The sequence below is a fragment of the Parasteatoda tepidariorum genome, chromosome 4, assembly GCF_982258835.1.
Source record: "Parasteatoda tepidariorum strain Cologne lab strain chromosome 4, Ptep-v5.0, whole genome shotgun sequence".
In the NCBI taxonomy this organism is placed as follows: domain Eukaryota; kingdom Metazoa; phylum Arthropoda; class Arachnida; order Araneae; family Theridiidae; genus Parasteatoda; species Parasteatoda tepidariorum.
In genome coordinates this window covers 69,121,479-69,137,431 of record NC_141758.1, presented here as the reverse complement: position 1 = coordinate 69,137,431, position 15,953 = coordinate 69,121,479, and the positions used below count along the sequence as shown (strand labels likewise).

The 15,953-nt window shown below is 29.7% G+C and overlaps 1 protein-coding gene across 2 annotated transcripts in view; it reads right to left on the bottom strand.

Annotated features, from left to right (window-relative positions):
* Positions 1-6,942: 6,942 nt before the first annotated feature.
* Positions 6,943-15,953, bottom strand: part of RpS27 (ribosomal protein S27) — a 324,227-nt gene continuing 315,216 nt past the window's right edge. For both annotated transcript variants that reach the window (XM_087161318.1, XM_071181604.2), the window contains exon 2: positions 6,943-7,267. In XM_087161318.1, coding sequence (XP_087017444.1) covers positions 7,007-7,261 — 255 coding nt within the window. In that variant the 5' untranslated portion in view covers positions 7,262-7,267 and the 3' untranslated portion in view covers positions 6,943-7,006. The remainder of the gene's footprint in view (positions 7,268-15,953) is intronic.

Sequence of the window (15,953 nt, the reverse complement as noted above, 5' to 3'; positions counted from 1 at the left end):
TGTATGCTGTAGTAGTTCATTTACGTCGCAATAGAGCTGCACAATGATATTGTGCAGCTCTAGTGCGGTATTGGTGACGGTCTGACTTCCCTGAGGATGATCCGAAGACACGCCATCACAATTTTGATCCTCTGCAGAGGGGATGGCACCCCCGCTTCGGTATCCCGACGACCCGTACGCGAAGAAAACAGTTTAACGAGGACCAATACCATCCACCCTCGGTCCTTACGCAGACTAATCCAAGTGGTCACCTACCCGCACACTGACCGCAAACAATGATGCTTGTCTTCGGTAATCTGCTGGCTACCGTGATGTGTGAATGTGATGGTCTCCTTGTGAAACGGGATGTGAAGTATGAATGTTGTTTCTGGGTCATCCATAGGGGTGTTTCCCAGACTGTCGCCAATAGCCCATTGTGCAGCTGTAATGTGACGTAGATAAAAGTATCGTACCGTAGCTGTTATTCGCCATTGCAACACTGAATATGCCATCTGGGAAGAAGACCAGCTCCATGTCTCGACCCTTCCCTGTCCTCCTCATCTCAGTAGTATGGGAATGTACTACGATATTTTACCCTTTCTTAATATTTTTTATACTTAATTGTGAAAAAAAAAAATTTAAATTTCCACGATGCTTTCTTTAAAACTATGTTCAATGTAGTTTTCAGTTCCATATTGTTTCCTAAATTAAAATTTTATAATCCATTAAAAGATCAAGACAGAAACTTCTTTCTATGAATTTTCCACACGCGAATGGTGAAAGCAAGTGAAATGTTGCCATAGGTAGGTCCCGCAGTGGACTGATCGTTAAGACACGGTTCCCAGCAGATCACCGAAGTCAAGCATCACTGGCTACAAGTGTGCGGGTGGGTGACCACTTGGATCAGTCTGCGTAGGAACCGAGGGTGTGCAGTATTGGTCCTCGTTAAACCGTTCTACCGTAAAGTGCTCGACTTCGCGTGCAGATCGTCGGGCTACCGAAGCGGGGGTGCCATACCCTCTGCAGAGGATCAAAATTGTGATGGCATGTCTTCGGATCATCCTCAGGGATGTTTCCCAGACCGTCGCCAATAGCCCATTGTGCAGCTCTAGTGCGACGTAAATGAACACAACAGTTGCCATAGGTAGAGAGTTCTGCTCTACGCCACTTGTAGTCCATTTCGATCGCGATATCTTTTATTTATTTGGCTGGAGTTTAGTTGTCGCTCAAGGTCAAACATGCTGGTCCGCAAATTGATAAATAAGTCATTAAGAGTTAAGTTTCTGGAATACAGCAGAAATTATCACCAGTTTTAGTTCCAAAGCCGCAAATGAAGAGTTGACAGAATGTAAATAACAAGCTTCTTACATCCGGAAGAAATTCAGAAAACTTCCAGAGTATCCCTCCGCGCTTAAGTTATGTTTACGAGACGATATATGAGCAGGTTTGATATTCTAATAAGTTTCATTATTGTAATTTGTGTTTAAATTTACCCGTAATTTTACAAGTCAAAAGAGTTTTCTGCATTTTATAAATTCAAAAAGGTCGTCAGTTGTAAATAAATTTTAGAAAATAAATATCAGAACATAAATAAAACAAAAGGTTTGCCTTGTTTGTGTGTTTCAGTAAAATATCACCATTTGTTATTTTATGGGTAGAATCATAGCCTGCTTTGACTCTTTCGACTTCGTTTGCTACGTTGAAAGTTAAATCGAAAGAAATTTAGTTATACAGTAAAAACCACAAGTATATTATAATATTGGGTGGGCCTCTTTTTGAAACTTATGCGTAAAAATAAAGTAGTAGCCCGGAAGTCTTACTTCAAATTTAAACCCCTAGCTCCATTTGTGCTTAGCAAGCCATCAAGGTTGAAACAGATCCGTAACTATTACGGGTTCAAGCTCAGTTTTGACCATAGCATATAAGCGATTCAATGGCCAACTTTGTGTAAAATAGGTAAATTGAAAAGATTAAGGGAGGAAAAACTAATAACCCTGACTACAACAGAGAAAGTGCCAGGCTTGGTTCCCAAAACTAATGAAAAATGTCTAAGCTTTAAAATCAGAAGAAACAGTCACTAGGGTACCTCGTATTAATCTTGAAATATTTGAACTAGTAATATCGTTAGAAAGACAATCTCTCAGCGCTTTTGAGAGGAAGATAGCAGGTTCGATTCTCAACGGAATTAGGAGGCTTTTATTTTATATTCGTGACTTTGTAGCATCCGCCGTCATATGCATTGTCTTAATCATTACTTAAATTGCTACGTACGAAGCTGTCTCTATTTCAAACAAGTACTTGTATCGTTAAAAGTTGAGTTTAATTTTAACAATGTGCTGAAACTGAAAACAAAAGAGCTCGAATGCCAAGTAGTATGCCCCATATACAGGCATGCCACACATTGTAATCAAAAGCTTCACGTATGGGCAAATCTCAGGAGGAATCATTAACCTATATGTCTTCAAACTTTTCTTATAAATATATAACATAATAAGCGAAAATTAATTCTAGTAAAATTACAGAAATAACTATGCATTACTAACTTTAAGATACGTACAGTAATGAGCGCGAGTAACTTGCTTTTGGCTTTCATTTCTTACTTCAATCCTACATTTGACAACTTTTCATGAGTGTCGCTTAGAGTGTTTAACATACTTTTTTTTTTTTTTTCATTGTGTATTCTGTTTAAAAAAAAAACTGAAAATCACTAAAAACATAATTTAGTAGCTCAGCTGTACTATCATATTTTCTTTAATGATATTTTTCGTGAATATTGACGTTTGCAGAATTGGATTGTATACCTTTTTTCCCCTTCAATTTTCGATGGTTACGGTTTGACGTTTATAAGAAAAGTTTGAAGACATATAGGTTAATGATTCCAGAGATTCGCCCATATACGACTACACTTCACATATGAGACATTTTACTGTTATTCATTCCACTCGGAAGAAAATATTCATGTCTTTAAAATACTGATTTTATGGTTGTATATTTATAAAATTAATATTTTAAAAGGTATCATATAAAGTAAATCCGAATTTCATTCCATTCGATCAACAAAGTCGCTTTATGAAATCTATGGCTCCAAGAGAGTATCTGACCAAATTTTAAAAATTGATAGTTGACGAATACATGTATGCAAAAGAAAGTTTCGGGGTGAAAATTCCAAGAAATTTTATAAACATCTTTTGTAACGATAAAGATTTAGTGAAGTTTCATTTATTATTTCAACATTCAAATGGCACATTTTCATTAGAATTTACGTCACCAGAGCGAAGTTTATGGCACCATTTTGAAGATTGACATACGTATAAAATATTTATAATATATCCTTAAAAAAAAGATTCTTCATCGTAAATTTGAGCCATTAATTTTTTAAATGTGTCTTGTAACGTTAAAAATTTGGCAAAGTTTCATTCCATTTTTTCAACATCCTACTTTACTATGACCTAAATGTTTATTATGGCCTATAAGTTTAACTGGGAAAAATTGTGAAATCAATTTTCTAACTTGACAACTTCAGTAACCCTCTATACATAATTTGTTAACAAAATATTCTGCTTTATTTTGTTTCACTGACTCCAGTAACTTTTGTTATTTATATATTTTATGTTACAAGTCAAAAACTAAATTATTTTATTCTGAACTGATTTTAATGAGACTTTATTCAGTTCAGTTAATACTTTGTGATAGAAACATTTCAAACTAATTATTTATTCCACACATATAATTTAAAAAAAGTTTAATTCGAGTTTAAAATTTCAAAAATTTATAATTTAGAATTTTTTTCCAAGGACTACTCGGACGATTTTGTTAAATCATCTCATTTGCAACAGGTTTAGACTTTTTGGCTATGAAAAAAATTCAGACACTGGGACCTATTTCATCATAGTAGGAGCCCTGATCATTACTACAAACTATGTTTACCATAAAATTATCTTTGAATAAACAAGTTTCTTAATTGGCGATCGAAATGGGCTGCAGGTGGCGTAGAGCAGAACTCTTTTCCTATGGCAACACTTCACATGCTTTCCCCATTAGCGTGTGGAAAGTCATAGAGGAAGGAAGTGCGTTAGTTTCTCTCTTGATTTTCACATAGATTAAAATCTTTTAACTTGAAAAACTATATGGAACTGAAAACTACATTAAACATAGTTCTAAAGAAAAGTATCATAGAAATTTTAAAAAATATTTTTATTAAATAAAAAGGAAAAATATTAAGAAAAGGGAAATTATCGTAGTACATTCCTATACAACTGAAAAGAGGAGGAGAGGGAAGGGAGAAGGGCTAAAGGCATGAAACCGGTCTCTCCCCAGATGGCGTATTCGAGTGTTGCGATCGCGAATCCTGCGTAGAGTTTCCAATCAATTCAAGAAGTTTTAAAACTATGGAAATCGCAAAAATAGAAATTAACTTTATTGCTGTTGTAACATATTGCTTGTCATTTGGTCAATATTAGTTTATTACATAACAGAACGATATGTTTGATTTAAAGTAGTACAAAGTTAGTGAAAATTTTATGACTCCACACCCAAAACCTTTTTTCAGTACTTGAGTTCATCTCATCTCCAGCGTACATAGCTGGTTCCAAGATACAAAATTTTAAGATATATTTTCAAAACGCATGAAATTTCAGTATCAGTGCAAATGTGACTTAAATTATGACAAGTTGGCAGCTCTGCATATAATATAGTTTTTTTCTCGACGGGATTTGAAATTGGGTTCTTAAAATAGAGGGTATGCGCAATCTGGAAAGTATGGTCCAAATAATTTTCAGGAAAGCGTTCCAAAAGTTTGCACCCCTATATGTTAATTTTACTAGCTGCGTATTTTAGCAGATTAAGTAATGAAATTTGTTTACCACCCAAAGAACAATAATTGAAAAATTTTTGATTTGCAAGGTGAACAATTTTTACATCATTAATGTAATTTTACGCGGCAAAATATAAGTTAAAGCAAAACCAGCTCAACAGTTCCCGAGAAATCGAAATTTTAAAAAAATCATATTTACATTTCTCAGGAACTATTCAAAACAAATTTTTTGACTATTCTTAAGTAAAATATTTACTTACAAGTTATATTTAGCATGGAATTATCATTCCATAAACTATTTTAATTAGCATAAAATCTTCTCGAGATACAGCGAAATAGGCAGAAAGTAAAATTAAGGTGATCTAACTTTTTAACCGCTTTCCTGACCTAAATATTAGGATATTTCCGGGGTCAGAAATATTAATCCGTCGAAATGAAAAAAGTTTTTGTGTCCGATTTTGTAACTCATAATATAGTCTGCACTAATTAATTAGCACATTTGAAGTCACCCATTGGACCCAACGCGATCTGTTACGTATTTTGCGTACTGAACTACTAAAAAGTCTCTTCTTCAAGAATGAAATTTTAGAACAAATCGTAACTCTTCTATTAATATTGTTTCCAAGTAGGTATCTCACAAGCTTCCAGGAATTCCTAAAGCCGACAGCACAATGCATATATAGGCGAACATCACTAACTTAACCATTTGATAATAGTATATGGCTTCACAAAACTGATTAATTTAAAGTTACCAAGATATATTTTCCTAACACTCTTTATGTTATTTGAGAAAACGTTTATAAGCTTGAAAAAAAAACCCTTGCTTTTCCAAAATGCTCTTTGAATTTAAAACCTAAGAAAATTTTTTACATGTAAAAAAAAATATAATTGGTAACGTTGATCCCTTCATAGAGAGTTATTGCTAATTGATAAAATTCTATAAATTTGAAGGAAAAAAGTTACCTAGTAATTTTTAGATTTTACGCATAAAATAAATTCATGCAAGCCAATTTGATTGGTTTAATATGACTTGGCACAGCAAAAAAAAAAATCATTAATGTTTCATGGTTTTTAATGCTTCGACAAGACTAAAAATTACAGCAATTGAAATGTGATCTTTTTACAAAATCTTAAAATTTACTCCCAACATGTTTTCAAATGTGATATTTTTTTAATCATGATACATAAATTTTATCTTCTTCTTTACATTAAATCAAGGGAAAGAATACTGTAATACTCCAGTTTCAAAATTTTTTAAACATTCATTGTTTTATTTTTCAAATTATTGGATTGCATACTTTACATTTTAATTTCCTGAAGGAAAAAAAAATTATTTCAGTCTGATTTTCTTAGATGCTGTTGTCACTTCAAAATAGCTTCTCAGACGAGATGCTTATGATTGATTTATGTAGAATTAACACAACATCGATCCTCTACATTTCTTCTTAATTTATATTAAGATAATCAAATTTACTACTTGAGCTTAGTTGGTACAAACTGCTAGCTATAGTAAGTAGCTTCACTCTACTTACATTAAATGATTTCATAGGGACTACATGGACATAGGACTGCGAACAAAATCTAATTAAATTTTTTTCTTTAAATATTAATAACATTAACTTTTTAAATCTCGCAGACTTGGGTAAGATTTTACAGAGTTCCATTATAAAATGTACATTAATAAAAAGAACACAAATAACAAAAATAAAATAACCCTTTGCAACACATAAAACCTTTAAATGATTTGAATCTTTATGGTGTGCAATAAATCATGATAACATTAATGGAATGGCAAGTTTTACCTCAGAGAAATAATAAAATAAGACTAATAACAAATAAGAATTCTTAGGTAGTAAAAATTTTCCTAAACAAAAAACTGAGGAAGAAGTCAAAAAAGATCCAATATATTATTTACAAAACAAAAATTCCATCTATTATATACAGCACTATGTCAAATGGTTTGATATCACCAAGTTTACAGAGAGGTTGCTCTCGTAAAATTTGGTGCAGAAACTTGATATTCTCAAAACAAGGAAAAACAAATATGTTTGTGAATGAAGTAACATTGCTATAATCAATAAATCTGTAATATATGTAACCCTTACATGCAGAAAAAGAAAGCGACACTAATGAAGAAAGGAAACATGGAAGTAATTTACACCAGCTTTAATGGCATATAAAAAAAACAAAAACACTTTTTTTTCATTTACACATTCATTGCTGTTTTTTCCGAAAAGAGCAGCCTTCTGTTAGTCTTGCCCTTCCTCCAGTTGGTTGACAGAGGACAGTTGAACATCCGACACATAATACTACGGTCTGCGCATGACTGAAAACAGTAGTGATCTTGTAACAACCAGGACATTTGACATCCATGAAAAACGAATTAGGGTGCTGCACTAAGCGTTTTAGTTTACATTTCCTCCTCTCCTCATCAGGACTGGGATGTAATAGATCTTTAGCTAAAGGCATTGCTAGCTACAAGAGAAAAAAACAAACATTAGAAAACATTTTTAAAAGAATGTTAATATGCATGAAAGTACAAGAATATGAAACACAGCTAAATTAAAGTAATCAAATGTTCAGTGTCTGAAAAATTAATAATTTCCAGACTTGCCACCAACAGACAGAAAACCTTAATCAGGTAAAAAATTAACCTTAATATATATATACATACATATATATATAGCAATAACTTCATAGAGGTTGGACAAAATTATGGAAACACTTAGAATTATTTTCTAACACCAGAAAAGTTTAGATGAGATTTCTTTTGCATATCAATGAAGTTTCCCCGGGGCAGAATTTTTTCTGCCTTTCTGCTACAAAACTCTTGCACTAGTATCTTTCTGCAGGATACTTTCAATAATAAGATATGTTACCAGGTAACAAAAATGCTGTATTTACAAAATAGATTTTTTAACTGAATATGCAATATTTTTTTGATTCTAATATTTTAGGCTATATTCTCGTTTTTTGTTGGGGGAAGGAAAACACTAATTATTTTCTTTATTGCATTTTGCAAATCATTATCACATTAAAAAAATAAAATATCATGAATTTTGTTGCAGTAATTACTGAAAAGCAGATCAACAAATCAGACTCTTCAGAAAGGGGTTACTCAAATGTATGTTTTGCGTCAAGATTTGATTGTTGTAATAAATATCCTATAAAAAATATCAGGTTTGAAAAGCCATGTGGAAATCAAATTGCCACACAAAAAAAGATAAAATCATTGCCTTAAAAAGTAAACGATCAAATGAGGAATTCGAATTACCCATATCGCCTGAATTATATCGGAATATCTAAAAGCCACGTGAAAGTCAATGTCAATAACTACCGAAATTCTAATCAAACTGTATTAACGATATCTGAATAAATTGAGAGCATCAAAAAGTGATTATTTAAAAGGGCAACTCAAATTTTGTGTATAAATTTCTACAGCAAAAGAAAACTCTTTCTGCAAGAACTGTAGAGTTCTGTGAAAATGTCGCAGTGATTCTGCCACAGGGTGAAGTTTAAAGCTGGTTTCAGGGACTAGCAATAACTTCACACAATTTTACAAACCTAGCTTAAATATCTATTAAGATATAAAAAAAAAAAATTCTTTTAACTTTATGTTTTCTTACTATAACTGTCTAAAACAACATTTTTAGAGCTATCTTTAATTAACAAAAATAAAAAATAAAAAATTTTAAATTTTTCAAGCCATAAACAATTTTTTCATACATTGCAGATGTACAACACCAAATTTTATTCTTCATAATTTTGTGTTGAATTGTATTTGGTGACCTAAGAAAAAAGTTCTATAAGAAAATCTTGAAAATGTGTCTTAATTTTTTATGAATTTTAAGAACCTTTCTTTATTTTTAAAGAAAGCTCTAACATACATGGGGTTATCAAATTTCATTTTGTATATTACAAAACTTCATAACAAATGACAAGAACCGACAGCACAAAAAAATTATAAGGAAAGAAAACATGCGAATTAACAAAATTTAACACGGAATGACGCTATATAATTCTGATGTCCTTTTGAATACATCTCTTACGATTCACAGCCTTCTTTCCAAAAATTCAAAAAACCACTTTTGGAATTGCTAGAAACTGGCACAACAAGCATTACCAAATGTGATCAAATCTAAAATTCGGCAAAACAAACCGTGTACTACCAAAATATTAGCTAATGATTTTTCCTAACGAAATTTTTCTCCCCTAGATCATAACATGAATTTTTCTTAACGAACTTTGTATTTTTATTCGATTACCATCATTTTTCCTTAGATATTTTACATAGGGTAACCCGGGATATTTCACAATCACTCTGTTTCTGGGGGTAAATAATGATCACCTAAGTTTTAATTCCAAAAAAAAAAAATTTTCTTTTAAATTTGATACATGGACAAGAATGCTTGAATACTTTACTAAAGTACAACTACATTTAGTTAATAATAGTTTTACTCTAACAAAATAAGTATCTTTTAAACTGCTACTGTATTTTCCATTTCAAAGATGGGTTTCAAAATGTGCACATTTCTACAATCATAAATATTTTGAGTTATTTTATTTTTCTTTGATATAAAAATAGCATGAGCTTTTGTTTAATTGTTTCACATCTACTGTTAACATTGTTTTTGATTATAGGAAACTATATCAAATGTTGCCCCATATTTATTAAGTGGAACAAATATAAAATATATTTGAACTGTAATCACAAAATTTGTTTTTAACTCTATACAAGACAAAATGTGTTCTGATTTGCACCAGTTCTGTTTGTCTTACCTTCCCTCAATCTTAATTTTATGTGTGTACATTGTTAGAATAACTTTTAAGTTTATAAATTAACCTAATATAAATAAGGTGAGAAATTATAAGCCTAAAAAGGATACTAAGCTTCTAGAAAGCAAAATCAGTGAATTTCTTTTAATGATTGAAAATGAAAATTACACTCTCACTTAATGAAGTTAAAAAGTCCAGCAAAAGTAACCCATGTGGGAACTCTTTCTTATATTCCAGCAGAACATGAGAATGAGTTGGCTGCTTGCCTAAAATGTATGGCACATTGGAAAAATTAAAGTGTTAATCTTTATTCTTGCTTTTAAATAAATAGTTTTATTAGCTGCTTAAACATATTTTTGGTTTATTTGTTTGATCTTGATGTCTTATTTGTTAATTACAATTGTGTAATTATTTTTAAACAGCTCCTTTACTATAAAAACTGATGATCAGTAATTACCCCAGAAGCAGGGTTGGCAGGTTTTTGACATGTGACAGTTTAAACCATGGTTTAAACCAGGGTTGGAGTTTTTGCCGGCAAAAAGGGGTTTTTGCCAGGACAGTGGCAAAAACCTGGTAAAAACCGGCAAAAACTGGTAAAAACCGGCAAAAACCAAATTATCTAAATTGCTGATTAAATATTATTACAAAATAATTGAAACAAATTTAAATCAATCATAAGGAATAATAATTTTGATACATTACATGAAAAAATTATTTTTAACACATTAATAATTAATATAAGGGTAATAATTTTTAAAAGATTGAAAGTTTTTGATCTCCTTTCATTTTAGAATCCTAAAATATGTTTTTTTACAAATAAATATTATTATTTGTATAATATTATTTATTATAAAAAATTATTATTTGTACAATAATTAACTACACATGTTGATAAGATATTTTATGCTTTAAATTATAGTTATATTAATTTAAAATAAGTTCATTTCACTGGAAAAAAGAGAATACAAATTTTCCAATCAATAATGTTTTAAACTACTAAAATGATATATTATTACATTATCATTTAATTATGGAATAATAATTTTGCTAATTTTTTTGTAACTATTTATATTCATAAAATATATTTCAATTTTAGGAATAATTTTGTATCAAAAATGTGTTTTTGTCCTCTCATCTTGGAAAATATAGGTTTTTGCCACTTTTTGCCAATTTGCTTGGCAAAAACCTGTTTTTGCCAGGACGGTTTTTACCGGTATTTACCATGGTTTTTTCCACCTGCGGCAAAATCTTGCCAACCCTGGTTTAAACTGTCACGTCAAAAACCTCAGTCAAAAATGTCAAAAACCTATATTCATATGTTAAATTTAATTAATACATAAAATTTATATATTTTTTAAAGGATAGTGTTTCTAAATATGTTGTAGAAAAAATAAATTTTAAATTTTGAAGAAACACTTATATTTTGAATAGTAACCAAAATCTTGTACTTTTGAAAACTCGCATCTTTTGTAATATTATGTATATTCATTTTCATGTGTTATTGAAAATCTGCAGTGATATTATTAAGAAATTTATTTATAACCAAATTTAGTGTATAGTATAGATTATACTAAAAATTAGACATTTTTAAAGATAAACATTAGCAGTTTTGTACATTAGACATCTTCTTTTAAAGAAAAATCCTTTTAATATTCTTTTAAATCTTCTTAATAATCTTTTTAACATAAGACAATACAAATTTAAGTGCTTTCTGTTAAATACACAGAGTAGTTAGTGTCGATTTACAGTATATTCAGCCTATTCATTTACTATGCTGAAAATTTAGTTTATCCAAATACTTCTGAATTTCATTTTGCTGAATACGATATAGTTTTGTTGAATATCTAAATATTCAGCTGTTGAATAATTACTTCTTGCTTTCAAGATATGCATTATTTGTATTCTTAATACAAGTGGAGAAAAAAAAATTAAGAGATAAAAATTGTTTTAAAATGATAAGTGTAATAATTATAAATAAATATAATAAACAATATGAATTATATTTATCATTATTCATAAATATAACTACTTTTAAATTCAAATTAACATACTGGATAATAAAGATATTCGGTATAACATTAAAAAAAAATTTTTATACACTTGTATCAAGTTTGTATTTATACAACATAACTTGTAAGTTCCTTATAAATATTAGTTATATGTTCCTTATATGTCAAAAATGCATAGTAATGAACTTTTAATTTTCTTAAGTATCAAAAAGAAAAAAAAAATTTTTAAATATAAATATTTAAACAATTTTTGTGCAAAATTTTTCTGCACATGCATTTGAATATAAATTTCTGAGATTTTAAATCTGTTATTTTACCTTAATTTTAATTAAAAAATATTTTAAAACCTGCTGATTACCTATAGTATAATTAAATTTCAATATAATGCATGGCAACTGTTGGTAGTTTTGAAGTTTATATATTTTCTTGGCAAACTTCAGTTTTTGACATTTTTGACGGGTTTTTGACAGTTTAAACCAGTATTATACCCTTGTCATGTCAAAAACCACTTTTTGACGTCAAAAACCCAACCCTGCCCAGAAGTGATCAGGAATTACCCCAGAAATGATCAAGAGAAGGGGTAATTCCTGATCACTAAAAATTTAAAATCCTTTAAATTCTAATTAGATTTTCAAACAAAATAAGGTGCATAGGACTCTCTCATAAACCCTCAAACTTCCAGTAAATATTAAAATTCTACACAAAAATTCAATTTGCACAAAATATATGTTTGCATTTTTAGATCAGGAATTACCCCAGGTCACACTAATTAATTAGAATTATATGAAGTCCACATAATGTAAGCAACAAGAGAGATGAAGCAGGGGTCTAGGTTTTTCTGAGAGGTACCTATTTTGTGAAAATTTAGATATAATTTGTGAAAAACTAAAGATTATATTAAAAAATCAACACAAAAATATGGATTTATTGTTTCTTATGGGATACAAAAATAAAATTTTAAGAAAAAGTATTTTGTGAAACTACCGTTTTTCCTAAAATTGAATTTGTGAAACTACCGTTTTTCCTTAAGTTGAATTTGTGAAGGTACCACTAAACAGTAGTAAATTCGACCTGGACAGACCCCTCTGAAGATTGAAGCTCTACAATTCATTGAACAATAAAAATGAATCCTTTAAATATGCTTCAAATATTGATAAATTATGTATTTGCATGAGGATAAATAATGCAATATTAAAAATAATAATTAACTTTAATAAAACAAAAACTCATCTTAATTTTGTTTCTTGTTCAAAAAGTAAATTTTTTTCTTTCTACAATATATTTTTAAAATTGAGACATAATTTGAATAAAAAAGCTTTGGGTAGTTTAAGACATCTTTAGACGAACGGTTATTCTGCCCTAAACCTTGCCAACGCTACTTTATTAAGATATTTTTCTTTTAAATTATGAAAGCAATTCGTTGGCTCCAGTAGACAATTGATGTATCATTATGAAATAGCTTAAAATGTGAAAAAAGGAGCACCATTCACTATAAAAGTTAATTGAACCTTAATGACTTTAAAAATTTTGCAATGCTTTGATACTGGCTAAATCTAATTAGCATGAATTGCAACACCCACTCTTGGAGTCAGCCATCTAAATGTGGAATGGTGTGGAACAAAAAAAAAAATAATAATAAAATGAGATTACTACCTTGCTGACCAGTCAGCAAATAAAGAATCCTTTTTTGTTTAAAAAAAGAATGAAAATAGGAAACTGGCTTTCACAGATGCTCGTATTTAATTAAAAAAAAAAAAATGGGACTAAAAATTGGAAAAGAGACCAACTCTAAAGGTACTGGAGAAGATAAGAAAAGGTGGGACTTTATTTGAAGAAACTGACTGCATCTTACTAAATGGAGCAACTAATTAACTTATACAAAAATTTAAAAAAAATTTCGTACAGAACACAATCCCTTAGACTAAGATATGTGAAGATTTACAAAATTAAAAAATGTCTAACAATGCTGGCTTCTCTAATCTAATTAAATGGCTTATACAAATCTTAAAGAATATTTTAATGTTTAGTGAACACTTAATAGGGCTAGATAATTTTTAGTCCTATACTCTTTCCTTTTTCATAGATGATACTTATCTAAATCTAATCAAAATTGTTAAGACTATATTGCATGAAAACTTTATATTTTGACAATTTCAGGGAATGAAGTCCAGAATATAAAAAAATTAAGGGCTAAATTGCCTACAAACTTAAGGATGCCGATTTTCTAATGGAATTAATTTCAAGAACACCAACATGGATTTTCAGATATACAATTGGTAATAATATCAGTAGTTCCTGCACTTAAGCGGAAAAATAGTTAACTATTAAGCACAAAATAGTACAAATACAAATTTTTTTAAGTAGCAGCAAAATAGGTGTATTCTCTCATGAAGATCAATAGAATATGATTATGGGAGAAAAGAGATAAGAGCTTTTTGCACATTTTTACCACATGGAATGTTCAATACCATCTAGTCAAGGGTAAGTGTCAGTAATAATGGAAGTAAACTAATAAAATACCTGATATGCTATGAACACTTAAGCATTCTTTTTGTTTCATACTTTGTTTTACACCATTCTTTCATAGGTAAATATTTAGTCTTGCTGTGAACTTCAACAAAAATATGAAAAATACAAAGGTTTCAAGACATTTATTGAAATTTTTAATAATTAAGGACACTTTTTTAAAGGAAATTAAGGATAACTGAGCTATGAAATGCATAATACAGGGCTGCCACTGGATGAAAACAAGAAAAATAGTTGCTTTAGTTGCATCACATATGAAAAAAAAGTCTCCTAAATAGTCTCCAAGATATATAAAATAGTTGCTAACATCATATAATTTTAATTATTTGTGCATAATAGCATAAAATTCAAATAACATGCAGTTAGATACTCATATTCTATAAAAAATTGTTGAATTTGAAACTTGAATTTCCTTAGTCGGTTCTAATTTGCAGCTTAGTTTAGACATAATAAATATTGCAATTTAATTCCATTTTATTTTGTTTATTTTTCATAACTGACACATTTCCAAATTTTAATGCTTATCAAAAAAATTAGGATCACAACTCGACAAAACAAATATCACCATGTACCTTTTTTCTATTCTAAATAGCTCTAAAAAAATTAACACATTTCGTGTAATTAAAGACAATTTTTCTAATTTTGCTAATTCATTCAAACTAAAAAGAGGGGGAAAAACTTAATACTCAGAGATATTACATTAGCTTTCTGAGCAGGAGGAGCATTCACATAGTGTGAATTCCAATACTATCAGTCTGATTGGTTAAATAAGTCTGTCATGCCTTTGACATCAAACAGTGAGAAATAATAAAATTAGGATAAAACGAAACCGCGGGAAAAAATGCGGGAAGCTCATGAAGCTATTCTTCATTTTAGTCACTTTGGTTTAAAAGAGTCGCCAATTTCACGCAAATCATTGCAAATTAGTTGTTTTTACTCATATTTCTACTAAAATAGTCGACATAGTTGCTATTGCTTTAAAATAGTCATTTTACTCGCATTTTTAGTCTCTAATGGCAGCCCTGATAATACAGTAAGCACAAGTTATATGAAATTCTGAAGGAAAAAAACCCGCATGGAATAAATACATGTCAAATAATAAATATCAGAAACAGAAGTAGTAAGATATTACTTTTAAAGAAACTCATTGGCTTAATATGCAGATGGAATTAAAAGCAGGGAAGTTTTCAAGAGCTCATAAATAGGTGTCAAGTCTCAATACATGCTAAGCATTAATGAGAAATTACTTAAGAAAAATTATAATGTATAACTTGTACATGTGACATTTTTGAACATTTATAAAGGGATAATTAACAAAATCGGTAAATAGTGTAACAGTTTTAACTTTTAGATCATCAAATCAAATAAAGCAGCATTCAAATAAATGAGAAAAAACCTTGATACCCTGATCAAGTAAAAAACATGGCACCTTGATTTCAAGATTATTAGAAGAGGGTTTACCCTTTTTATGCCAGCATAAAAAATACAGATAGTGTTCTCTATAATTAATTTCATCTTAGCAAAATACCATGAAAGCAATATAGCATTCAAGGTAATAAGTCAGTTTCCAATTATTACGCTTGACCAATGCACACTAACATAAACACTTCAATTAAAAGTAATTCTGTTAATCTTGAAGAAATATGAATTCTTCTTGGTTAAGCTGTCGCAATATTACACACAAACCAAGAATACAGAAAAATTAACACCTCATAATTGAATTACGTTTATAAAACATCAAATATAACCCATGAACTTCATTTAATAATCACCTTCAAAAATTAGCAGACAACACTTCAAAGTATATCATTAAAAACCTTTTTCATTAATATATTAAATTATGCGACAAA